Here is a 27,237-nt window from a genome sequence, read left to right as displayed (position 1 = left end):
TAATGCTGTCATCAGGTCACAAGCTGTTCTTGCTTGCAGTGAAAGTCAGTGACAAGCTTTCAGATGTACGTGTTTGGCTTGCATCAGTTTTTGCTTTCAGGATTGTTCTTCTGAGGAGGTGGTCTGTGTAGTATTCCCTTTCTGGAGTCTTATTCTAGTCATAAGCGTTAAAGAAGATCACTTGGAAGTGAGAGTGAGTGTTTCTTCAGGTGGAGGAGACTTAATGAGTTCTTTAACCAGCTACCAGAGATACCCGTTAGAAGAGCTGTGTCTTCTACTTGAAACATAACCTCTGCTTTCTGAAAGGCTTTGCCTTGTTCAAAAACCAGAGAATTTCTCTTAAGAGAAAATGCAAATAAAAAATGTTAATGGAAGTATCTCCTTGCCCAGGCCTAATTGACACACAGGATTTTGAAAAGCACCGTGAAAGCAAAACAGAGAAGCTAATGACTGTGATGTGGGAACATTTTTGTTCATAAGAGCAAAAAAAAAGTGTGTTAGTTTGTGAATTCCATTTATTGTAACATCCAGAAGAAATTACCTGCAGAAACTGATTTGAGCTGAGAAAACAAAGGCGTTAAAGATACCATCTAAAACTTATTTCTCCAGAATTGCATCCTGAATTCTAAAATTGAAATTTGAAAGCTTTTTAATGCACAGAGTCAACGTGTTATCTGATATGATAGCAAAGTTTATTTGCCCAAGGGTAGTCTGGAACTTGTGAATCTTTGTGTGCAGTAATTTCTATTTCTAAAACAGCATTTTTTTTTTTCAGCACTATTACCATAGTTTGGAACAGAATAAAAGAACCTGATGTTAAAAGACAAGTTGCTAAGGATTATGAGCAGCAGTCTTATGAGACTTCGTTATTAATGAAGAAAAAAAATACTATATTGGTGGTTGGTAGAGTTATTAATCAAATGTGTCCTTCGTCCAAATACTCCTACCCTGCCTTCCACTGTTGCTCACATAATTGAGCAACTTGACGTTTTTTTTAACACCTTAGGTGGTTTTTGGCTGGTTTTCAGAGTATTCTAAAGGTTAGTGGAGATGGTTTAATGCTGGCATGTAAATCTCGTATTAGACCATGGTCGTGAAATGCAAATTACCTATGATATGAGCTTACTTTGAGCCCTAGCATGCACATATCTTTTATAGCTCCTGTAATGCCTGACAATCTGTTGTATGTGGAAGCACAACAGTAGTGTCCTTTCATTTGGCTTATTAATTATGAAATGGCTGAGGAGTTCCATACTGTGCCTGACCTTCCTCTGAATGTGAAGTTTTGTAGATTGAAACACTTGGGTTTATGTAAAAGAAGCTTAGAAGAAAAAAGAAAAAAGCTGATTATTTCTCTTCTACATCAAGCCCAGGTTCTCACTGTTGTACAACACATCTCTTTGTGACAGTTTATAATGCATCAGTTAAATCATGGCACTGGTTTGTAGTCTTAGCATTTGACAGGTCCAATCACAAGAGCTGCTGCCTGGGTAAATATTTTGCAATTGCTGTCTTGAAAAATAATAGAATTCCATGAAATGGAGAGAAAATGACATAGCTTTGAAATTATTATAAGACACCATGTTTGTCTGCAGCTGGCATTACACAGTGGAGGGCTTTAACACAGTCCAAGGATTTTGTCTCTTAAGCTATTGCTGCCAGAAGTCTTGTCTTGCAGAAATTGCTGCTTCAAACAGCAGGAATACCACAACAGGATGTATCTGTCCACCACTTTTCAGTCTAGTTACTTAATGTAAATCCATTTTTATCAGTACTTCAAGCAAATGTGGCTAAGATGCAGAGGAGTATGTTGTATTCTCCCCATCCTCCTCCTGTGCAAAAGGGTTGCTACTTTTGGCTAAGATGGGTGGTGATAGTAACAGCTTAGGCATCTATAGTGAAATCCTCTAAGCTCATCTGAGATCATAATTACACCCATGCTTCTAGTCTGATTGTAATGCAACTAGGTGAATGTTACTATTCTAGAAGGTCTGAAGTTTTAACAATTAAGTGCTATGCAGTACACAATATGAAGATCGTGAAGAAACCTTTGACCACAACCTCTTCTCATGTTCCTGGGTGTTAAATGATGCTACATCATGTCACTGAAAAGGTAGTTGTTGCCTGGCTTTCTGATTTTTTTATTTATTTGACTTTCCATCTCAGTGCGTATCCATCAGCATCTACAAATATTATCAGGGCAACTTTGGGACTAGAATCATGTGGCAATTTTACTGAACCAGTACTTCTGAATAATCTTAAACAGCAGTTATTTTCAAGGAATCAGCTTTTCTATCCTGCTTCTGTTTTATGTTGATACGTTCATTTGGTAGCAATTCTCGTTAATTTAGCCAAATGATAATTTTATATATAGTTCTAGCTATATTTAGCTGTAAGTAATTTTGCTCCTTTTTATTCTGAAGAAGTAATTAATATCCTTCCTAGCTTCTCGCTTGTCTGAGAGTGTGATTTAGAAACCACAAGAGCAGCATTACTAACAAATTTTTGTGAATATATAGCTTGTCAAAAGGGAGTTATTTGTCTTGGTTTGCTTAGCTTAAGTGATAATCCTCCTCTCCTTTTCTGTTTATCCCAGCAATGGGTATAATCCTTTATACTTTTCAGAACTTTGAATTATTTTTGTCGATATTGGAGGTGGCAGAAACTCGTGTTAAGATGGTGATGTTAAATGTTTCCCTCTGAATCTAATGTCTTCCATTTCTTCTGGATGTGCATTAGTATGTGAGGGGAAGAACAACGTTAAAACAAGTGAACCAACTCTCAAGACAAGTGTACCTCTAAGAGGCACTGCATTACTTTACTTAAGGGTTAACACAATGCGCATCGTCTACGAACACGATGACAATGTGAATCAAAAGTAAGTTTGTTTGTGAACGAGTATACTGGGAGCATCTGCTGTAGTTGAGAGGTACTGTGGTTGATAGAACCAGTGAATTACAGTAAAATTAATCTCTTTCAGTAGCAACAGATTCTAGCTGTTTGCTGCCTGAGGCAGAAGGACCACTTTGCCCTGCAGGAAAGGATGAATTAATTCATGGAATACAAGTGCTTCCCAGACTGCTAGCCACATGAATGCCAAAGATTATCTATGCAATCTTGCTCTTTCAGAAGGATTAAGGAGACTTGACCCAATAAAATCTAACATAGAATCACAGAATGGTAGGGGTTGGAAGGGACCTCTGTGGGTCATCTAGTCCAACCCCCCTGCCGAAGCAGGGTCACCTACAGTAGGCTGTAGAGGACCTTGTCCAGGCGGGTCTTGAATATCTCCAGAGAAGGAGACTTCACAACATCCCTGGGCAGCCTGTTCTAGTGCTCCGTCATCCTCAGAGGGAAGAAGTTCTTCCTCATGTTCAGACGGAACTTCCTGTGCCTCAGTTTGTGCCCATTGCCCCTTGTCCTGTCACTGGGCACTGCTGAAAAGAGCTTGGCCCCATCCTCCTGACACCCAGCCTTCAGATATTTGTAAGTATATATTAGGTCCCCTCTCAGCCTTCTCTTCTTCAGGCTGAACAAGCCGAGCTCCCTCAGCCTCTCCTCGTAGGATAGATGCTCCAGTCCCCTCACCATCCTCGTAGCCCTCCACTGGACTCTCTCCAGTAGCTCTTCATCTTTCTTGAACTGGGGAGCCCAGAACTGGACACAGCACTCCAGATGAGGCCTCACTAGGGCAGTGTAGAGGGGAAGGAGAACCTCCCTCGACCTGCTGGCCACACTCCTCCTAATGCACCCCAGAATGCCATTGGCCTTCTTGGCAGCCAGGGCTCACTGCTGGCTCATGGTCAACCTGTCGTCCACTAGGGCACCCAGGTCCCTCTCCGCAGAGCTGCTCTCCAGCAGGTCCACCCCAAGCCTGTACTGGTGCATGAAGTTGTTCCTCCCCAGGTGCAGGATCCTCCATTTGCCTTTGTTGAACCTCATCAGGTTCCTCTCTGCCCAACTTTCCAGCTTGTCCAGGTCATGCTGAATGGCAGCACAGCCTTTTGGTGTATCTACCACACCTCCCAGTTTGGTGTCATCAGCAAACTTGCTGAGGGTACATTCTAACTCTTCATCCAGGTCGTTGATGAAGAAGTTAAACATGTGTTGTTGGATCCAAAGTGGTACCTAAGGGAACCTTTGAGAATACAGACGTAACTGCTGCCATTTAGAACTACCACAATGATCTTTTCTTGCTTGCTTTGCAGTTGCCTGTGCGTGAACGTCTCTGATGAACAGATGTGCTTTGGCATGTTGTTTAAAATGTTTATATCAGAGATATGAGTGTGACATAATAGATTCAGTGAGCAGCACCTAGTATGATAGGCCTAAGAAAAGCTGAAAAAATTCAAAACATTTGTTAGAAGTACCTGCCTGAAGTTGTTTCCCACAAATTGCTATGGGATGTGTATTTTATATGGAAACATCCCACATATATACAGAAATACGAAGGTGCTGACTTACTGTTGTTCTTTATTAACCTAACTGTAGGTGCGAGATTTTTGTGGTGAGCGGTGGTCATACCAAATGCCTTAGCTGGAATATAAACTATTTCTTGTCCTGCTGGGTAAATTCCACTAGAATAACTTGGTATTTGTGTGTTTTAAAGGCTGGAACCAAGCATACTGATCCCTCTTTGAAAAACAGAAAACTAGCTCTCCACTTTTCCTGGAGGACAGCTTGGGCATTATGTCAGCTGGAGTGGCTTTGGCTCTGCTGCTGCCCAGAGAAGAGTCATGTCAGGACAGCCCTAGGCCAAATGTTCACTCTGTCCTCCAAATTAGGTTTTGGTTGGGGTTCTCTGCACAGCTCCTCTGTTTCTCTGCCTGCGTGTGTGCGTACGTGTGAACTGCACACAACAGGGGTTCCTCTCAGATGCTTCCCATCTGTCCTAAGTGCTCCGTGGCTGCCTGGTATGTTTCCGAGTGTGCAGACTGGGTGAAGAGCATTTATGGCTTGTGGGAGGGGACTGGGACTACAACATAAAAAGGTCCATGTGCAGCGTGACTTCGGTGGCCCCATCTGTGACTGCTCTGCTCCTTGACAGAGTGATTCAGTGAAGATACTATTCTAGGACTATGACCTTTAGCTCCCCCCTCCATTGTTTTCGAAGGGGAAATAGGAAAATATAATATAAACTGAAAGATGTTGTCTTAGCAGAGGAGTTGCTGTTTATCATGTAGCATGGATTTAACCCCTTGAAGAGTGATTAGTGCCGGTTTTCCTTCTGATATTGTTTTTTCTTCCCCCTCAAGCTTTTCGTTTTCATGAAGCTGAATCCTTGCAAATACTTTTAGCAGAGAATATTATTCCTGGTAGTAAGTGTTGCAAAAGAAAAAATGTTAAAAATTGAACAAAATTTGGAATTAATTTTTCAATAAAATTATGCTCCTTCAATAATTGATTTCAATCAAGCAGATACAAAATGTTTAAGTTATTTTTTTCTGCCACAGATGTGGTACAAAACTAAGAGATCAAGCTTTTTTGAAAATCCCAGTTACAATCTGCATTTAAACTGTAAAGTTAGTGGTTTATTATTATTATTATTAAATTGTTTTTTGTGTGCATTTCAGAGATAGCACGTGGCAATAGGTGTTTCCATTTTGGTAGAGTGCTGCTTCAAAGGGCTATTCAGTGGCTCCTTCATCTAGAATTATAAAGTGTAATGACATTGAGAGAGCTGAGTTTTTACAAACTACAGATTATTTTGTTCTCTAGTAGAAGAGCCCCATCTGAACTCTTCTTCCCAGATGCTAACAACCATTTAGTTATAATCATCATAGGGAAGTTACAGCTGATGCCTGCAATAGCTGTGATGGTTTTGGGTAGGAAGGACTTTTGGAGCCCCCGATGGGCATTCAGTGGTTATACCACTGCATTCCCCTTTCATCAGTTCTGTGCATTGTGTAATAAATTCTGCCAGACCTTATATGAATCTGTCTTCCGCCGCCTCCTTCACATTTGTAGCACAGCATCCCACACGTGATTGGCCTGCCAGCAGCTCGGTGTTCCTAGAACTCAGAAAACAACAGCCTTGTAGGTCACATTTAGTGTTCAGGCGTTCTGGCCCTCCGGGTCTAGGTTAGGAAACTAGTACTGTTCAATGTAATGTAGTTTGGGTTTTATTTTCAGTTTGTTTTTTTTTTTTCATTGGAGTTCAGAATGTAAGTCATGCTTTGTAATTTGGTCTTGTAAAAGGTACAGATCTTTTTCCTCCTAGTGGCTCCTAATGTTTTAGTAAGAGCTTTATTGCAACCTGTTGTGTAGCAAAAATTCTGATTTTTTTTTTTTCTTAAGTATGTCCCATAAGCACTAAAAGCCTAGTACGTTCACCACCTCATACCTAGGTCTCAAACAGAACAGCACTTCTGAAGTAAGACCTTGTCTAGCAAGTTTTGAGGCAGATGGAATTTGATGGCCAGATTGTTAGCCAGTTATAAAATGTAATTATAATGAAATATTGGTAAACTATTAGGTATTTGCTACCAAATGAATCTTTGTAACTGTTTTATAAGAGAAATGTAGTGTAGCAGAAACGCAGTGCATTCCAACTTCTTGATTAGTAGGTTTTAATAACTGATCAATTTACTGCAGGTGGTAGAGAATATGAGGCCTACGGTAGTCACTGAGACATTACTGTAGAGGCTTATGTGGAGCGTGGCATAAGAGTAGGATTGTTGTGTGATGCCTGTTCATGCTGTTAGTCTTTGTTACTTCTGAAGTTAGCTTTATGCAAAAGAGAAAAGCTCTGTCGCACTCTCTTCTAAGGAAATGTAGTTTGAAATTTAATTTGAAGCTTTGGTGTAGAATATTTGAAGGTAGTTTGTCTAGTTTCAGTTCTGCTTTTTGGGTAAGACAATGCAACATGTTTATCATTCACACAAAGCTGAGGGACTAACAAGTGAAAACATAAAACTTACAGTAGAGAAGCTCTTAACTCTTCGACTGCCACGTCTAACTGTATGCGCTGGTTTTAAGGTCTGCGTTTGTGTGTGAAACCATGCTGCTGCAGAAGGTGATGTGCCATATGGATGCTGTTACTTGGGTGGAATAGCGCCAAAGACGTTAATAACGTTTCCATTGTGCCTACACACTTCAGATGTCACCAGAAGCTGTTTTAATAACGTCGGGTTTGTTGCACAGTAGCAAATCTCTGTTTCTTTTCTTGAATCATTTCTTGCTTGGAAAGACACTGTGCAATAATTGAAAATAGCAGAAACTGAGACACTTCTGTCTTCAAATATTGGTGGCATTATTAAAGAAATGCTTATTCTGACTAGGTCAGTTTTAAGAGATTAGATTTTACTTGTAATTTAAAATGTGGCAAGTAAACTACTCAATAGGAAAAATGTTTGTAATTATCCACAAAATCATTTCACATGTGTATGTAAGCCTAATTTGGGGAACGAAAGGTGGGAAAAGTTAAACTTTTAATCAACGAGTTTTTTCCAGATATGCTTATTTTAATTGTAGCTGAGAGGTTACATTTGAATTCCTGATTCACAGCGTTAACATTTCAAATTTTGTGTTTTAAAGCCAAACCAATAAGCATTAAATTAAAAAAAACTTTCTCCCTGGCATTGCAGTAATGAATTGTAATGTGCCAGTCTCCAGCAGGGTTGGTAATAACTAGCTTTGATTCCGTTTCATGACTTTTTATGTTACGATTTTGATTGAAGGTAATATAAGGCTAGGAATAGCTGATTGTGTTGGCATGGGAATGAACATTCCCCTTTTAGATCAAAATAACTTGAATAACTTTTCATTCCTAATGTGAAAAATGCCTTCTTCCAACAGAAAGAGTCTAATAGCTAAAGTTTGCAAGCTGCGGCAGGTTTGACTTTCAGGCATCAAGGACTACAGTATTTTGAAGAAAAATGCACCAAAAAAGGAAGCCAGATCTGTCTGCCCCAATTTTGCATTTGGCTTAAAAAGGATTTGGATTTTGGCTGTTAATGTAACAAGCTGTTTACCTTGGCAGAGCTGGCCCTAAGAGCAGCCTTTGTTGGTTAACAAATAAAATTAGTTTGAGCTCTTTCTCCATGGAGTGTTTTATCACATCATAAAACATTGTGCAAACTGGGACACTGTTTTAGTCCAGTTCCTGAGGAGAAGTCTAGCACAGCACTTCAGGGGTGAGGTATGTTGTACTTACAGATGTGGAGCAAAACTCAGATCTGCCTTGTTCTTAGCGTATCTGGATCAGTGTTGTCTCCAGTATCAGTCCAGCTTCCATGAAGGCAAAATTTCACCTCAAAAGAAAAAAAAAAAAAAAGATTACATTTGACCAGCAGAATGAATTTTTCAAAACACAATTTGAGAATGTGGTGTGGTTTAGCATGCTTAATTTAAAATGAGCTTGATTTAAAAACTGCATCTGCATGGACCTATAAATTACAAAGCACTTTTGGGCTGTCATATGCTCTGCAAGCTTTAGTAGTGTGATAAATGAGAATTTTGAGTGATCTCAGTAGTACCTTCCTGTCAGTTTGTCACAATCTGCACATTTGTTAGGTGTGTGCTTATTCCTGTTTCCAAACCATGCTCTTGGTTTCCTTTGAAGAGTTTGTGAACATCTTGATTGTGTGGTCCATTTTTGGTGACTTGTATGTCTCTGACAGTGTACACACACTTATGTTAGAGTAATCAAATTCTCCAAGAGAAGACAGCTTTTAAAAATATTTATATGTGCTTTTTAATAAGTGGAAACTTTTATAGACAGAGAAGAGCCTGCACAGTAAAGGGGTTTTTCTATTTGTTTAATTAAACTTCCAGTAAAACAAAAGTGGTTGAACAGCTGCAGCTGTCTGTCTATGAATTTGTGCAAGGCAGACAAACTTCAGGAAGATAACTCCAGTGCCTCCAGCCTATCCAAGCAGCTGTAGAGTCAGCTCAACAGCCCTGTCCTACCTTTTGCTTTCTCTTCATAAGAGAGAACATAATAAGAAAACGAAACTGTCAAGAATCATGTCAGTTTTTTCAGCCTTCTCAGGGGAAAACTGCAAGCACAGCAACAGGTACTAGAACTCTTTTCAAGCATGGGACTTAGAGAGTGAGAGTTGTTTGCCTTCCTTCCATGCGTCTTCCTTCAGTCTGAGTGTTGAGGAGTGTGTGAATAATCAGTAGTTGGAACCAGCCAGAATCTCTGCTCCATTGCCATCTCCCCCTTACAGCTCTCTAACCACCTCCTGGTTGCTTAGGGAGAACTCAGAGCAAAGCAGTATGTAATTGCATCCACAGCAAAATGAGAATAGGATTTAAAAGCTTCCTAAGTAGGGAGGACAAATGACTTGGCATATACAAAAAGCAGCGTATAAGCTGTGAGTCCTGAGAGTAAGCGCATCCTAGTAGGCTGCTTAAAAATGAAGGATGCAGGGCGTTGCTCTCAAAAGGTCGTTCCTGAGGCTCAACCAAATTGCAAATACTCTGCTAAATAGTCTGAATTTTGCCTTTTTTGAGACTGAGTGCTCTTGTGTTCCGTGGAGATAACACATTTTCATTGGTGTGAGACTTACAGTAGTGTGTGTACCTTGGTGCTGCTGCCTCAATCCAGTGGTCTTTGGAAAGCTGTTCAGTAAATACAGCTTCTGAACCAACTTTACTGATTTCTCTCGCTGGGGTAAAGTATGCATATATAGATAATATCAATGCTATTTTTAGGGACTTTTATCTGTATTTTAGAAATATGTCTTTTTTATTATTTTCTCTAACTGGAATGGGTAGTTCAAGTTCGACAGATTCTCTGGTTTGTGTAGCAGTTGGCCCAGAAGGGGTCCAGAAACTCCACCGAAGGTGATGTGGAATGGCTCAGTAGTGGTGGTGGTGTGCTGCAGGGCAACTAAGTGGGTTTAAAAATTGCTTGGATGGTTGTCTGGTTTCAGCTGGGATAGACTTATTTTTCTTCCCAGTAGCTGCTGTGTTTTGGATTTAGTATGAGAAGAATGTAGATAATACACGGATGTTTTTAGTTGGTGCTAAGAAATCAAGGACTTTTTTCAGTTTCCCATATTCAGCTAATGAGCAGGTGGGCAGGAGCTGGGAGGGAGCACAGCCAGGCAGCCAGCCCAAGCTGGCCAATGGAAATACTCCATACCATGGACGTCATGCTCAGTGTATAAATGGGGGTTGGCTGGGGGACGTGAACTTTTCCATGAGTTCAAACTTTTCTGTGAGCTTGGGAAGCTCTGCAAAATTTGCGAGTTCCACAATTGCTGCTTGGGGACTGGCTGCGCAATTGGTCATTTGGTGGTGAGAAAAATTGTAAGAAACAGCCAAGCTGGCTGAATCTGAGCCATGCAGGAGCACCAGGAAAAAGTGGCAAGTGATACAATAGTAGGGAAGTTCCCTTCTGTGGGGGATGGAGACTCCCATCTGCTGACCTGACCTGTCATCTAGGGAGGCTTGTTGCTTCCCAGGGGCTTGAATCTAGAACATTGTGGAACTACTGTCAAGGCTTGTCCGGCCTTCAGACTACTGCACCCTGCTACTCTTCCGTAGAGGCTTCAAAGATATTGCTGGGAGTGATCTGGAAAGTATTAATTGTGACGATATGTCTCTGGGATGACGGTCAAGGGAATGGGAGCCTGGATGGTTTTATCCTTGATCCTTTCAGAGAGGGGGAAGAATGTGAGGAGGAGTGATCAGATCCTGCAGGTAACAATTTGTTCCATAGCTGGTGTCAGCAACAGAGTTTTAGTTTGGTGATCATGGGACCCTCTCTGAGGATCGCTTGAAAAAGATGGGATTCACCTGACTAAGTGGGGCAAAAGCATCTTTGCCAGCAGGCTGGCCAACCAGGTAAGGAGGGCTTTAAAATAGTGATAATGGGGGAGGGAGAGGATGACCAAAAATAACGTGAGGAAGCAGTGGACCAGGTTGGCAAACAAAATGCATGGGGTGGTGCAAACAGTAGGGACCTGGTAAGCAACAAAACAGGACTAAGGGAGCCCTTCCATTAGTATAAACAAGGAAGTGCATTTCAGAATTACGGGGAAAACTCTTGTACGCTTTCTGGGAGATCACTGTGGCTGGTTGCCTCTCTGAAATGTCTGTGCTGTCATGCATACAGCATGGGGTGCAAAGAAGAGTAATTACATGTCTGCATGCGGTTGCAGAGTTATGATTTCGTTGGGATCATGAAGACGATAAGAGATACCTCACATGATTGGAATGCTGCAGTGGAAGGATGCACATTCTTTGGGAAAGACCGGCTAGGAAGGCAAGGAAGAGGAGTACTCTTCATGGAGCAAAGCAGCTTAAATGCGTGAGCTTGGCTGTGGGATAGATGATGAACTACCTGAGAGTTTGTGGGTTAGGGTTAGAGGGCAGACCAATGTGGATGATGATGTGGTTGGTGTCTCTACAAACCACCCAACCAGGCAGAAGTAGTTGATGAGGCCTGCTTCAGACAACTGGAGTAAGGCTCATGCTGGCAGGACTTGGCCCTCATGGAGGATTTCAGCCACCCTGATATGTACTGTACAATCTATTAGCCTTCTACGATGGGGTCACTGACTTGGTGGAGTGTGGGAGGGCAGTGAACATTGTTTACATTGACTACAGCAAAGCTTTTGACACTGTCTCCCACATCATCCTCATTGACAAACTGTTGAAGTGCAGAACAGGTAAATGGACCGTGAGGTGAACTGAAAACTGGCTGAAGTGCTCGGCTCAAAGGGTTGTGATCAGCAGGACAAAGTCCAGCTGAAGGCTGGTGACTGGCAATGTGCGGCAGGAGTGGATAAATGGGACCAGTGCTGCTCAGCATCTTCACTAATGACCTGGATGACAGGGCAGAGTGCACTCTCAGCAAGTGTGCAGATGATGCAAAACTGTGTCCGTTTGACACACCAGAGGGTCATGCTGCCATGCAGAAAAGCCTCAACGGCTGGAGAAATGGGCTAACAAGATCTCCATGAACAAAGGGAAATGCCAAGTCCTGCGCCTGGAGAGGAATAACCCCAGGCTGAGTGGCTGGAAAACAGCTGTGGCGAGAGGGACCCTGGGGATCCTGGTGGACACCAAGTAGACCACAAGGCAGCAATGTATGCTTGTGCAAATTTGTGCAAATGCAGCTCCTAGCTTCCTGATCTGTATTAGGCAGAGGACTGGCAGGAGGCAGGTGGAGACAGATGATCCTTCTCCTCTGCTCCTTTCTGGTGAAGCACATCTGGAGTGCTGTGTCTAATTCTGGGTTTTGCTGTGCAAGGGAGAGATGGAGATACTGGAGCGAGTCCAGTAAAGGCTGTGGAGTTGGTTGGGGAATCGGAACATCTTACATCTCAGGAGAGTCAGAGAGATGGGACTGTTTAGCCTGGAGAAGAGAAGGCTCAGGGTGATGTTATCAGTGTGTCTGAATGTGTGATGTGATGGAGTAAAGGAAGTGGAGCCAGAGTCATCTTCGCAGTAGACAGGGCGATAGGCATGAATTGATACAAGAAAATCCATTTCAAGGTAAGAGAACCTTTTTAACCTTAACTAACACTGGAATTTCTGTCCTTAGAGATGTTCAAAACCCAGCTGCATAAGGCCCTGAGCACCCTGCACTTCAGTTGTCCCTTCTTGAATAAGGGGGCTTGGTCTACAGAGGTGCCTTCCAACTCCAAATGTTGTGTGATTTGGGTAGTGGTTAATGGGTTGTACTCTACTTGAAAGGTCATAATAAATGGAATACCACCAGGGGCTGTCCTGGGACCTGTTCTGTTTAACATCTTCATCAATTACTTGAGAAGGCAGTGAAATGCACTCTCCTCAAGTCTGTGGTTGATACAAAATAGGTGGAATAGTTGATGTGCTAAAGAGTGGAGCAACCTGAGGGTAGAGGAACTCCAGTTGTCTAGCTTGGGGAAGAGAAAATGGGAGTTCCTAATAGTAGCCTTCCAACACCTACAAGGAGGTTATCAAGAAGATGGAGTCAGGCTCTTCATATCAGTGCACGGTGGGACAACAAGACCAATGGATGTAAATTGAAATAAGAAAGGTTCCAATGGGCTGTAGAAAGAAAACTTTTGTCCCAGTCAAGCAGTGGAGCAGGTTGTCTTGCGTTCCTTACCTCGGTCCTTGGAGGTTTTCAGGACCCACGAGGACAAAGCTCTGAGTAACCTGGTTTGACCTCAGAGCTGGTCCTGCTTTGAACAGGAGTCTGAACTAGAGACCTGAGGTCTGAATGACTCTGATTTTTCAGTTACGTTTCAGTGGTAGATTTCTCAAGTTCTGTTTGCATATCAGCTTGTAATCTGTGATTCCAACTCTTTCTCTTTTGTTGTTCATTTTGTAGTTTAGCAGGCCTCTTGTGAACTGGTTTTATCATTTTTGGAGGCTTCAGAGAAGAAGCAATAGATGGATATTATCAACCGTAGCCTTGGTGTATCTGAAAGTCAGAACACTTTTAGCTATGACTTGTAGGCTCTGGGGGAGGGAGATGTTCAGCATTGTGTCTGTGTGACATTTTGGGGTTGGGAAGGAATAACTCTGCTTTCCTGTCAGCTTAACTCAGTTTAGTCCTCAGGGTTTCTGTTATTTAGGCAGAACCTTTTTACTGTCTGTGGTGTAATGGTTAGCTTTGCTTTGTGAGCTGTATTGCATGTTTGCTGGCCACATCTTGCAGGGTTTACATAGCACAGTCATTTGTGGAGAAAGCGGATATGTATTACTAGTTCTCATTTTGCTGTTTTGATGGTTGAAGTGCTAAATGTTAGGTGGAATGTCCTGAGGCCTGGTTTTCCACTGAAGAAAACAGGAGTAATTTACAAATATGTATTTACAAATAGGACTATCCTTGACCTTGCCAATCTGGCTCCTCCGAGTAGATATTGACAAACCCCTAGATATAGCTATGGCTTCCATATTTGAATACCTCAGGTCTATTATTTTTTATTCTCCAAAGCATTTTTCTGTCTTTCTTAGTTCTCTACAGGGACTTTTTTGTGTGTATGGTGTCAAGGGATGGGGAGTCCTCCCATGAAAAGGTAAAGACACACCATATAATAGTAGCAAGCTTATAACACACCTCTGATAGCAGACATTCAGAGCAGTAGTCATCTTCAGATCCTCTGATGCATAATTACAAGTGAAAGTATATTTTTCTCCCTTTGGTGAAACCCTGCAAGAGTGTGTTCGTGCAGCAAAGCTCTGCATTTCTGTATAAACAACAGTGAAACTCAGCATGATGCAAAAAATTCTCGTTAAATATTCTTTAGGTTAATATTGATGTATTTAGCAAAGTAAGTGCAGTGGTTTGGGATGCTTATTGATTTGAGAACCTTTCCAGAAATAAAATGCTTTAGACATCCCATAAACAAAAGCTATAACGTTGTCCAAAAAATATGAATAAACTTTGTCATGCTGCCAGAGTAGATACTGCTGAGGCATCGCAAGTTAATTTCCTTTAAACAGTAAAGAAAAACACATGCCATTTGTTGCCTTAACTGTGATGGGCATTCCTGTGTTGTTTTTTTGCTTTGGCCTCTCTTGTAGCAAGTTACCCACAAAATGTTACCATTACATGTTGCCTCTTGGTTAAACTGAATATCTTACTTTCACTGAGAATATATGATTGGATTGCTGGTTTTTTATTCCTTTCAAAGGCACGGAAACTTAAATGTAGTCAATAATTATGCATATGTGTGTTTCTCTTCTAGTGGAGGCGATAGTGGAGTTTGACTACAAAGCTCAACATGATGATGAGCTGACGATCACTGTAGGTGACATAATCACCAATATCAAGAAAGATGATGGAGGCTGGTGGGAAGGACAGCTCAAAGGCAGAAGAGGTTTGTTCCCTGACAACTTTGTAAGAGTGAGTACAAAGTGGAACTGTTCTTGTGTTGTGCATATACGTTTTATGTACTGTGTTGTTCAGACTAAATATCCGCCTTTATATCTTAATATTTCTTATATCCAAAACCATAACATATTGCAGTACAATGTTCTATTGAGTCTATGTTACAAAGAAAAGATTACTTTCTTTGCAAAGGAAATGTAGTTTTGATATCATGAAAATAAAAGTAGCTACCCCTACATTTCTCTGCCTTTCAGTGATTATGTTTAACTGTGTAGTCTGGGAACACAGTACTTATTCTAGAACAACTTATACATCATGGCATTTGCAGTATTTTCTCTTCTCTGTAACTGCTACCTCTTCTCCAGAGTGCTTTCTTAGGTTTTTTAGAAACATTTTGTGAATACTTATTCTCAACTAGTTTAGCCAGGAATGATTAAAGTGGATTTTTCCAAACAGTTGCTTATAAAAACTTAAAAAAAACCCCAAAACTCATTACTTTGTATTTCATGTAATGTACCAGATAACTTGCAGTAATACTGGTTTTAGGAAAGCCATTCAAAGTTTTAGAAATAAAACTGTCTTTTTTACTGGGCATCTGTGTGTGCCTGTGTATGTCTGCACATGTAAGACTGGCTGTTAGTACCTCTGGGCCTCTTTGATATGCCGTTGCAGACCTAGGCTTTTAGTTTTTATAAACCTCCATAAACTTGGCTCTCCACTATGGAAAAGAGAGCAAGAACTACAATAAATGACACAAATAGGTTTTATGTTAATCTCTTACTACAGCTTCAGAGGATCTTTGGGGCTTTCCACTTTCTAAGGGTATAAGTATCTTTTTTTTTTTTACTTATTTTTCTTCTTCTAACTGCGTGAGCCTGTTGTGTGTTATGCACATAGTGTATTTATTTCATTTTGCTTCAGTAACGCTGCATATGTAGAGGTAATCTGGGTAAGTGGTTCAGTGGCAGATTTACCAAGTGGGTAGCTGGGGGGGATACGGGAGCCTTAGGTGTTCCTGTGAGGACACACATACTCGCATCCTAATCCTTGTTCTTGTCATTGACAAGGAGAAAGAACATCTCTGTGTCTGTCAGGCAGCAGTATTTAGGAGGAAGTAGCAGCCTGAATGAGATGAAAGGGAGTGGAGGAGGAAAATGGATACCCTGTTTCTTGTTAACCTCTGAAAATCCAGACTTTGGGGTAGGGGAAAGAAACTATTTTGGGACTCCTTGTGTATTGATAATATTTTTCTGCTTGAACTTTGAACTGTGAAGTTCTGTGGGACAAAAGCAGACTTTCTCTAAGCTTTCTCCTGGCTGGTATTTGAAATCTGTTGCTGATTTTAGGAGGTGGGTTTAGTGTCCTAAATAAATGCAGCCTGATTATTGCTGTTATGAAACTATCATAATCCAAGTATGAAGGTTTGCAAGTTCTCCACCTCAGTACCAATTTTCAGTGCTTCTGCTTTCCGAAATGGCTTCAAACTGTGGTGTCCTGTCACATAATTGAAAAATAAGTAGCTTTTTCTCAATAGAAAGTTCTAAAACAACAATAAATGTTTTGGATTTTGTGTTCGCATAAAAGATCTCTACCTGCTCTTTCTTCCCCCCTCATCCTTTTTTTTTTTTTAAAAAAAAAATCGGCATCCAGGGCTATTTTCTAAAGAACTAAAAACTGCATTAAATTCTTCCTCATTTTCAGCCTGAATGCAAAGTCAAATACATTTTTCATAGTTGAGCATTCCCTCTCTAGATTAGGTAACGTGGAGTGGAAGATACAAACTTCCTAACAGTATAGTTTGTGAATATCTTGAGTGAAAACCTTTGTTTTTCTTCCATTTTTGTAGTGTAAATCTTGTATCTGGAGAGCTATAGTCAAACATAACAGCAGTCCCATTAGAAAGCTTGCTGAGTGTAATCATTCTGTCCACTGAAATTACAAGTAATTGTAAACTTTATCTTTCAGTTATGGAAAAATTTTTAACAAGTGTATGCAGAGTTGAGCTCACCAGCAATCAATTTATGCCCAATTGCTATTCTGTTGTGTCAGCAAGGTAACTGAGAGACAGGCAAAAAGGGGTGCTACCAGATGAGTGGTGGAGTCAAATGCAACTCCAAATTCTTTTATTGCTTATCAGAATTGGTTGCAAGAGTAGTTACTTGAGAAAGTTGTTCAGAGGTAAAAATCACTAATGAAATTCTTGAGGTACTTTGCATTCTACCTTCAAGTGGAGGGAATAATTTATTACAGAAAATAGTTAATCCTTCCTGTGATTTAATTTTCATTTTTAATAAATTCATGTTGACATTCTGAAGGAACTGTTGGGTTTTGCAGAAATTGAATGCTTGAGTGGAATGGAAACCACTGAATAAACACAGTAAAGAGGTCAGAGTGGCCTCAGTTAGCATGTGTGCATAGATTCTGGAAGTGCAGTTTGAAGAGAAAAGAGTTTGGAAGAAAAGATGTACAAATCAGAAATGGAATAATGAGGGAAATGCAATACACTGCAATGTTTATGAAAAGATGTTAATACAAAGAGTTACTTAAGAAAATAAAAAAAAAAATCTTTCAAGGGAGTGCTAGGTTGTGATGTGGAAAAGACATTTGGAGTTTCCTGTAGCGAAAGTGGTTTTAAATTTCCCAGAATAAATGCAAATTAAGAGACCATTGAAGAGGAGTTATCTGAAGACAGATGTGAGAAAGAAAGAGGAAAGGGGAGGTAGCAATGATATGTATGCACTATAAGTGCAGTTATGTTTTTCAGGGGACTTTCACTGTGAAGTTATATCAGAGGTGCTTCCTGTTCTTCAATCTGCAAAACGACTGCTCCGAATTCTGTATATTTTTATACATACAGACACGAATAAACACAGATTTGTACCCTTCTTAACGCTCTGCAATTCAATATGCAAGGTGTGACAGAAAAGGTATTTGAAATTTCTTTTCTCTTTCCATTCTCACTGCCTATTAGTCTGCAGCTATGGTCACTTAGAAGATTTTGTGGAAGAAGTTGTTCTAAATACAAGAAAATTCTTTGGTCACTCTTTAAGATCTAATTTACCTCTGTCAGCCTTTGTAGGTATCTACTTTTGTTAGAGACAGTGATGCTGAATTGATCGTAAGAAATGTATGAAATGAGTATCTGGTTGTCTTCTCTTCTATTTACTTTCAATTTTTCAGGTAGAGAAATAGAAGTATAAGTGGAGAACTACGTACTGTTCCTGGTTGTCTGTTTGACTGCTCAGTTATGCTGTTGAAAAAGAGGAGGCAGCAGGTGTGGTGGCAGTGTAGTTAGTTTGCATGGTATAAAGTTGGCCTTCGATATCTTTCTAGCTTGAAAACTTCAACTTGAAATCCATCATCCTTTAATAAACAGAAAATAAAATAAATGTGGATGATGTGTAGTATATTATGGTCTTTTCTGAATACCATTAGGAGACAGACAGGAGGCTTTTGATTTTTTTCTGGTCTTATTTTAACAAATTCCTTGTCTAACCATGCTCTGCAGTGTAAAACTGTGTTTGTGTGACAACATCTGAGACAGTTAGATTTTGCTGATAGCAGATGAAGATACAGAAAGCAGGAAACTGTGGTGCAGAGCCATGCTTGCTCATTTTAATTTACAAACCCAGTTCTGTGTGAGGTTGGGTAGCATTATACTGATAAACTGAATGTGCTGCATGTGACAACCTTCAGGCTTGTCTGTACCCCGGAGGACTTGCCAATATTGCTAGCGGAACTGGGGAGGTAAATTTATTTTTAAATTAGCAAGAAGTGTGGTTGTAGTTGTTTTTGAAATTGTGGTGTATATCTTGAGTTTTAGCAGGGCAGGGGGTTTGTGTAATTGTACTGTTGCTTCAGGTCAGAACAGCAACCTGGATTTCTTGTTACACAAACGAAATACAATCTTTAAATAATGCAAACTAGTTGTAGGATGTCAAGAATGTTCATGCTGAATCATACGCACACAATGGAGATCCTTATATGTTGCTCGTCGTTTAATTTTCTTCTCTGTATGTTTTGTTTGGGTGGTTTTAATCTTCGCAACCAGTCAGAGGCTGCAGGGAATCGTGAGGGAAGCTGCGACCCTTGTGCTTGCTACACAGACCCCTGCCCATTCCTATTAGTGCTTCCCTAAAACCTGTCTTAAGACTGGGCCTGTGCACATACAGAGGCTCTTTGCAGCCATAGTTTGGCTCCTGGGAGGGAAAAGAGAATACTCGCCATGAACACTTTGGTTGCTGCAATGCTTTCTGCTTCCCTGGCACTCTGGCTACTGCTTGGTACCCGTCAGGTTGGAGAACCCACAGACTCCTGTTGTCCTTGCCTCCTGCTTTGCCGCTGTGCTGTCTGATACCGCTGTGCCCGCCTTTGCTTCGGGGCTTGTAGGTTCCTATCACCTTTGCTGCTCTCCTAAGTACCCTGAATACTATTAATTAAGTGACATCTGGGTCAGCTTTGCCGAAGTAGCCACTTCTGAAAGTTGTGGCATCTGCTGAGTCACTGAGGTTATATGCAGACTGGGGAAAGCGGTTTTATTTCTGTCTGTACCTGAAAAGATAACTTGCTTTATGGGTCAGTGAATTATTACGGGGTTGTTTTACATACTTGGCAGGAATTTGCAGTTCAATTACTGAGTTTTTTTTTGTTGGAGATCTTACTAGAATACTGACTGCGTATTTGTTCTTAGGAAATGTTCTAGATTGTGGCAACCTGACTGTTATGTTGTCTTGGGAGTGAGAGCCAGGAGTACTAGTTTCTTATTCCGAGTTCTGGATACGACCATTAAAGTTGTTAACCTTATGGTCGAATAAGAGAGAATATAATTGGTGAAAGAAACTTTCAGATAGGTTCCATTATGTGAAGATGTTGTCTCTCTGAGCTTTTGGTTCTGTCAACAGCAATGAAGATTTTGCAGGGAGAAACGTAGCATCGCTGATGCATTCGTATTTATTATTGCTGCTGTTATTACTCTTACAATGGTGAAAGCAAAACTAGTAAAACAGAGTCTTTCTCCCTCTCTCAGCCCATCTCCCCCCCAAAGACACAGATCCACCAAGATGGTCTTGTGCTAGTCAATAGTCTCTGGCTTGGCAGTGTTCACTCTTCAAAGGGAATTCAGCACAGAGCAGCAGCAGCCGCACTCTGGGCCGTCCTGGATGCCCAGGGCGTGGCTACAAATAATGTTATGCCTCAACCTGTTCGTCTGGCTTCAGAGGAGGTGGAGGAGCTCCCAGTGAGGCAGCTCCCCTGGGTGTTCAGCCTGGAAGTGATGTGAGACTCGCTAGCAGCAGCAACAGAGGCGCATTCCCATTCCCTGTCACAGGGAACTGGTGGTATTCTCAGCTGGGTGGGAAGGGTGCCGTGCTCATTGCAGTCAGCAGAATGGATCCTGTATGTTTGTCATGGGGACTGTCCTGTGGTGATCAGTTTGTCAGATATGTTTTGATGCCAGGCTTTGAGGGGGGAAGGATTTCTGGGGCTGGGGAAACAGAGAGGAAAGAATTGTTGCTGTTTGGGGCTGTCAGCTGGTGGATGTTTCGTGGGAAGCAGCGTGTGAATGTTTCATAAACTATGCAAAAGTGAGAGGATTGTAAATGCATGCAGCAGTCATGCAGTGTACACATGGTAATGTGAAGCTTCAGTGCTAAGGTTTTTATTAGCTTTTAGTGACTAGTACTTTATATTGCAACAAGTTATTAATAAAAAGTAACCTTCTGAAAAGGCAGTGGCTTAATTGTAATTACATATTGATAGAACTGGTGAAAATCATGAAGAGTTTGAAAACAAAATGTATTGCTTTTTATTCTTTAATAGGCATTGTAATTGCTGATGTTTAAAAAAACGTAAAAAGAAATATTATTATTTAAATACAAATAATATTCCTTCACTGGTAGAGTTCAATGTAGGTAGTATAAATTGATGTACTAAGGAGGCTCAAGTATTTTCTCTTTTTGCTCAGGTTTGTGTTTTGTATTTTTAAGAAAACCTCAGTAGAGTATTTCTGTTTAAAATGTGCTGTTTTTTGAATTGTAAATAAAAACAATCATAATTTTATGCTAAAAAGGAAACTAAACACTTCCCCCCCCTTCCTGAGGCTTCAAGGCGTGAGGAGGAGGAGGACCTAATCAGAGACTGAAACAAGGACCTAATGTCCTATCTAGAAGTTATATTTTCAAAGATACAACTTCTTTGCAGCTGTAATACCATAATTCTTTAAAGCAGCTTAATTTTTTTCAGAACTTATATATTATTATTATTTGGAACTGTGTGTTACACAAGGAAGTCAATGTGATTTTGGCAATAGCCTCTTCAAGTAGTTTCCATAAGAATTTATAGAATTGGCAGGATTAGATAGTTGATGGTGTTTCTCCAACTTAGTGCTAAAAGATTGGGAGACAAAGAGAAGGAAGGTGTCCTGACCTTGTACTTTCTCTTCCCTGGTCAGTTTCTATCTTTTTTTTCTTCTTCTTCCCCTGGGAACTTTTCAAGCTCCGAATGTTTTTATTTTCTCTGTAGCTTGTTTATGTGTGGATGAGTATGTTAATAATCTATGCATTTTGGTCTGATTAATTTTTACACTTGTTCTGGTAATTGTTTTACTGTTGGAGCAGACTGCTGTGAGAAACTCTTCTCTGTAGGTAAAATCTGTAGAGGTGCTTAGCAGTATTTGCATACAGAGAGTACAACTGTGTATCTGATTTTTCCCGACAGGACCAAAAACGTCATTAGGATTCTTAAAATATAGTAAGAGAAAACACAAGCTCCTAGAAACTGAATTGCAGTTCAGTCCCGCTGCTGTCTGAAACTGGCATGAGAACACTTGTTGATATTTTCACCTGTCCTGCAATTTAATTACATAGCCCTGAGATGGATTCCTTCAACTTTAGGATAAGCTACTGATTTTGATGCTTTTAATGTTTGCTTGAAAAAAAGGTCTGGATGCCTGTGGTGTAACTACAGTAGTTAATAATCATAATTATGAAGGATTGTGCTTGCATTCAAGCTTAGTCTGACAAATATTCCATTTACTCCATCAGAACGATCCAGCCTGTATCCTGACTACATCTACCAGTTTGTATTACTTAAATGTTGAGTAACATTAGCAGTAAGTAAGAAAGAATGAAGATGAAAGCAAGAGGGAAAAAGAAAGATATCAAGGATTGTAAGACTAGCTATTCTAAATGTTGCTGTCATGATTTAGTGATACTGTTTCTTCTGAATATTCCTGTCCTGATCAAATACTATAATTTATTAACAGTAAATATACGTGCATATGTAGGGGGTTGTTTCGTGGTGTTGATTCTTTATTTGTTTGGCTTGTCTGTGTTGTTTTTTTGTTATACTTTACAGAAGTACTGGGTTTTTTTCCGAGGTACCATGTGTAAACCATTTAACAGCTTTCATGCTTTCATAAAGAGCATATCAACTGGAATGGCAAAATTATTTGCATTATTTGGTATTGGAAGAAGTGTTTGACTAATGAGGTATCTTTGTATTCAGTGTCTGTAAGTGCTGCGATTCCCTCCTAGAGTCTTTTGGGAAGTATTTGGGAAGCTGATGGTGGAGACAGAGTCCTTAAAGGGTCCCTCATTTCCTGCCATCACCTAATTATTTACTGTACTAGAATTTCACTGGCACTGTTAGTAAAATTATATTGCAGAGTGTATTAGAGCAGTTTAGGTTTATGATCAGCACATGTTGTTCTCTTCAGAGTTGGAAAGAGACGAGTATATGTGAGTCTCTTAATCCTCATTTTTTGGGTGTGTGACAGCCATATGAAATACATTATTGTTTATATATAGACAATATTGTCATTCAGTTACCCTTGGAAAAGACAAAGGTGCAAGTAAACTACCATCATGTAATAGGATGAGTTATTTTCTCACTCTGACTTCAGACTCCGTCTTCAGTGATGGATACTTGGTGCCGACGTTTGTGATGGGACGTGGTGAGGGATGGAAGGGAAAAAACAAGCAGAGCATACATTTTTAAAAATAACATTGGTACCTCCCACTCAGGGAGAAAAGAACAAGGCAAACCTGTCATCTTTACAGAAGGTGGTAATGACTTCTGCTTTTATTGATTTTTATTATTTTAACTTTGACTGGGGATATTGAGAGAAATAAGTGTGTTGCATGTCGTTCAAGACTGTGCAAGGTATTGAGTGTATATATCTGCTGCGTGACAAAACCATGACTTCTCCATTTCCCACTGCATGGGGGGGACTCACTGCACCCTTTGAAAAATTAATTTAGTACTTGCTCTTCCAGAGAACTTGCATTCACCTTCCCAGAGGCTATAGGCCAGTATTATCAAAAACACTGATTAAAAATACCCTTCCAACAGCAGCTGCTTCTAAAACAGAAACTTCTTTCATAACTTCCATAATTTCTTATGGTTACAAGTCATTGATATTATTTTGGCTGTCTTGTGATAACCAGCTTAGCCAAGCCTTGGTTTTGCTTTTAGACATGCTTACGTGAGATTAGGCAGCCAGATTTATCTGTCAGTATTTACTTACTAATTGGTAGCACAAAGCAAATGAAGCTCCTTTTTATACTTTTGGCTGAAAATTATGGTCTTCCTAGTTGGAGCCAAGAGCATCATGTAATCCAGCTTTCTTTTGGCCACCTGTGTTTTCCAGCTTTTTGGTTGTGTGATGAGTTTTTTTGGTTTTTTGTTCCCTCGCCCAAAGCTTCCTTATAATGCTGCCCCCAGGACCCTGCCAGCACGTGAGCAGACTGCTGTATCTTACTGCATGTGGCTGCCATGTTGCCTGCGTGATGTGGTCATGGCACTTCAGAGACGTTGTTCATACACTGTCATCAGCCATTGCCAAATCACTGGCCCAATGAATGCTTAATAACTATAAATAGAGGAAGGTAAGATGCAAATTTTAGTGTTTTCTTTATCCTTCCCTAATGTCCTATGTCTCAATATTATTATACTATCAAGCACAAAGACAAAATGTAACCTCTTCCTCATTTGAAAGTCCTTCAAAGATGACCTGTGTTATTTTCCTTCTTGGATTGAATTAGAGAAATATAGACAGAAAAATGCCTGTCATTCAGGACTACCATGTGAAGTATCTTGAATAGAAAAATATCTAAAATTCACCTCAATTCTCAATGTAGCTTTCAGCAAATCTTTTAATGCTTCACTTCCTTTTTGGAGAAGTCTGCTTCTAAAATTTAGTTGAATATTTTCTGTGCAATTAGTTTCATGGAAGAAAGTACTTATAAGTGGAACTACCTGAAATGTAGTGTTGTGCATGTACAAAAGGGCGTATGCTTAGTTGTTTTCCTCTGTCCCCACGCAGCTTCTTCATTTTGTGACTTTCAGTCAATTCATAATGCTCTGTGCTGTACTTTTATCTGTTTGCCTTTCTTTGACTCTGTGGGATCTGTACTTTCAAAATGAAAGCACCTGAAAGCTTATGGTTGTGAATTTGAGTTGATCAGTTCTCATGAAGAGATTGTCACAAATAATGACGGTTAATTCAAAACCCAAAACTGGTTTGTTACTGATGTTTTGTAAAGGTACAGTATGCCAAAGATAAACTAACGTCTTGGAAGGAATTAGGTTTTATGTTAGCTTGCTGTGAGGTATCACCACTATTTTTCCCTCCAGAAGGAAAGATTGTACGTACTCTGAAACCTCCTTAAGTGAGCAGCTGCAGGCAGATCCTTTCCAAACTATTGTACAGAAAGAACTACCCTGTACAAATAGTTTACTGAAGTTGATGGAATGACTAGGAAGATGCAACTGCTTACATGCACCAGTTCTTCCAGGATTGAGCGTTGTGTTTCATAGTCCTTAATGGCTCTGCAGTTCTGTGTAGAAAACTTCCCAATATCTGTATTGTCAGTCTATATGGTTTTAATAGGTCATTTGAATTTTGGCAGCCTTTCAGACACTGAAAATTTTTTAGAGAATCTAGGCAAACTGTCTGGTGGACATCAGAGGAAAATTTTGAGTAAGTGGAGGGAGAGGAATGCCTCATTAAACTGTAAAATAAAAGCTCTTTTTAAAAAATATAATCCCTTTCAAAGTATTTTCAGCAATACCAGTATGTGCATGTAGTAGACATACATAATGTATCTGTATGGTATGCAGAAATAGACACTAGGTCTAAAACCAGAACATACAAGTTGAAGTATCAGAAATTATTTTTAAAGGGACTTCTATTTTACAAAATAGAGAGGAAGAAAGGAAATACATTCTCTGGTCTTATTCATTAATCCATCCTCTTTTCCTCCACTAAGCAATTGTATAAGGCTGGTCTTCTAGATCTGAAACAGAGTTTTCACAAGGAAGCAGAATGTGTGTTGCTTGCCCTTCTGAACCGTGGTGACACTTGCAGTGGTGCTCTGTAATATTGACCCCATTTCTTTGTGCTGGGATTTTTACATTTTCATTGTTTCCTTTAGTGAGGATTTGGATATTTTAAAAGGGCAATTTTTTTGCTGGTCACTTTGAGTAAACTCTACTCCGCAGCGGGTTTTTTTAAGGTTCATGTGTTTCCGATTAGAAGCTGCCCTTCTCTTCCCACTCCCCCAGCCAGCATCTTCTGTGTGGGTTTTATTTTCTCATGCAGCTGAAACTGGGTGTACAAGTTACAGCACTGAAGAGCTCCTTCAGGGCTTCCTTGCTCGTGCCTGGAGTTACTTGTGTTGGTAACCTGCCTCTCCAGTCTCTGTACCATGTTCTTCTGCTGCCCAATTGCAGCTGCGTGACGATGAGCACTATAAAGAGAAGAAATGAGAGAAAATATTATAGCTGTGTTAGTGGTTTTCATTTGAAGACTGGTTGTGTTAGTAGAGGTTTTCTGGGTCATGCCTTTGAGCCTGTCTGTGCTAAAATGAGCTACTTGCCTCCTGCCATTGAAGAATGTATGTGGAGGGACAGATGGGGAGATGGGATTTCAGTTTTAACAACCAACACCACCAGCATTTGCTAATGAGCACTAACAGATGTATTTATTTCCAACTGATGTTTTCCGATGTTTGTAAAGTAAAAACAAGATTTGCAAGGAGAGGCTAATTACTATTTCTTACTAATTGTGTTGTTGGAAAAATTGACAAGGCTCCCAGACTCAGTATCCCCTCATCAGATCTGGCAACAAGCAACAAAATTAAAGATAAATACTGGCTACAGGCAATTATTTTTAGTTGAGGCCAATTAATACTAGCTGGTTGGACTGCTGGAAAGAAAAGGGAAGTTTGCATCATTGGAGCATGATACATAGTAGCAGGAGGGACCTGAACTTCAAACAGCATTGTTACTGCTGTGCTGCCATTGTACTGATACCATCATTTTATTGAACTTCACCTCAAAGTAGCAAGTTTTTTCATTCCTGCTACTCTCAGGGAAATGCACATGAACAGGGCTTGTGAAAAGGTATCAGAAGTAATGATTCAGTGAAAATGTAGAGTGATTAATTACAGGTGCTTTATACATGTACAAAAAAATACCTTGGCGTAGCAGTAATTGTCTGGTAAAGATCATTTGGTGTCACCCCCAGACCTCCTTGATTTTTGTGATGTTAACAGTGGCCACTTAAAATATTTTTTCTTATGCTCTGAATATGTGTACCTTTGAATGAGGACACCTGGTGTAAATATTATCTGCTGTAAAAATACATAGCAAAAGACAATACAAGACCAAATTGTTCTCTGTAAACGTTATGAATGAGAAGCCTCACTTGCAATAGGTGCTTGCATCTGTCTTGCTCTGTAGCATTGTTCTTTCATGGTTATAGGAGTGTTCATATAATGTATTGTCAGAGCGCTTCTGCTGTGAAGCAGCTGTACAGCTAAGCTTTGCTTCACAGCTGTCTAGTAAAACCCTGCACAGTAAGTAAAAAGGCTGTACCAGCAAAAGCTCAGTCAGTTAAACCAGTTTAGCTGCCTTAGTTGAGTCAGTAGTAGGGGCTTCTGCTGGTTCAGTTACAAATCACACCTGCCAGTCTTCCTGCTCCAGCTATGCTGGCAGAAGTCTGCAAGTAGGTACCATTTTAGGAAATTCCACTTTAGTTGTTTCTAACATATATAGCACATTGTTGCAGTGTGGTCTCTTCCTTTTTTCATTTCCCCTTTTGTGTCTTTTTTTGTTCCCTTGTCTCCAAGGAATTTACAGTTATGCCTCTTAGTTAGCTGTAGATAGGCTAGGATATAGTTATTAGCCACCTGCCTCCATTCCTGATACATTTTTTGTACTCCTGGAAGACAAAAGAGAAGTTTAAAGTTTGATTTCTATGTATAGAATTAGAGAGTAGTTAGTATTCAGATGTTATTTTCAAGTGAAGGGCTAGAAGTACTATGATAGTGGTAGATGTGTAAGTTATGTAAGATACTAGGACAGTATTTAAGATCCAAATAACTATTGCTTTATCATAAAACGCTAGCAAGAACTCTGTTTTTGTATTCAACTGTTAGCAGATGAGACAACTA

General features: G+C 40.1%; 1 protein-coding gene across 3 annotated transcripts in view; it reads left to right on the top strand.

The window, feature by feature from the left end:
* SH3KBP1 (SH3 domain containing kinase binding protein 1) overlaps positions 1–27,237 on the top strand; it is a 240,223-nt gene that overhangs the window by 10,818 nt on the left and 202,168 nt on the right. For 2 of the 3 annotated variants that reach the window (XM_075429147.1, XM_075429157.1), the window contains exon 2: positions 14,640–14,797. In XM_075429147.1, coding sequence (XP_075285262.1) covers positions 14,640–14,797 — 158 coding nt within the window. Of the gene's footprint in view, positions 1–14,639; positions 14,798–27,237 lie in introns of those variants that run through there. The other variant, XM_075429163.1, reaches the window with a different exon arrangement.

This window comes from Opisthocomus hoazin, chromosome 1 (assembly GCF_030867145.1).
Source record: "Opisthocomus hoazin isolate bOpiHoa1 chromosome 1, bOpiHoa1.hap1, whole genome shotgun sequence".
Taxonomy (NCBI): domain Eukaryota; kingdom Metazoa; phylum Chordata; class Aves; order Opisthocomiformes; family Opisthocomidae; genus Opisthocomus; species Opisthocomus hoazin.
The sequence above is the reverse complement of the archived record's forward strand: the minus strand, read 5'-3'. Positions and strand labels throughout refer to the sequence as shown.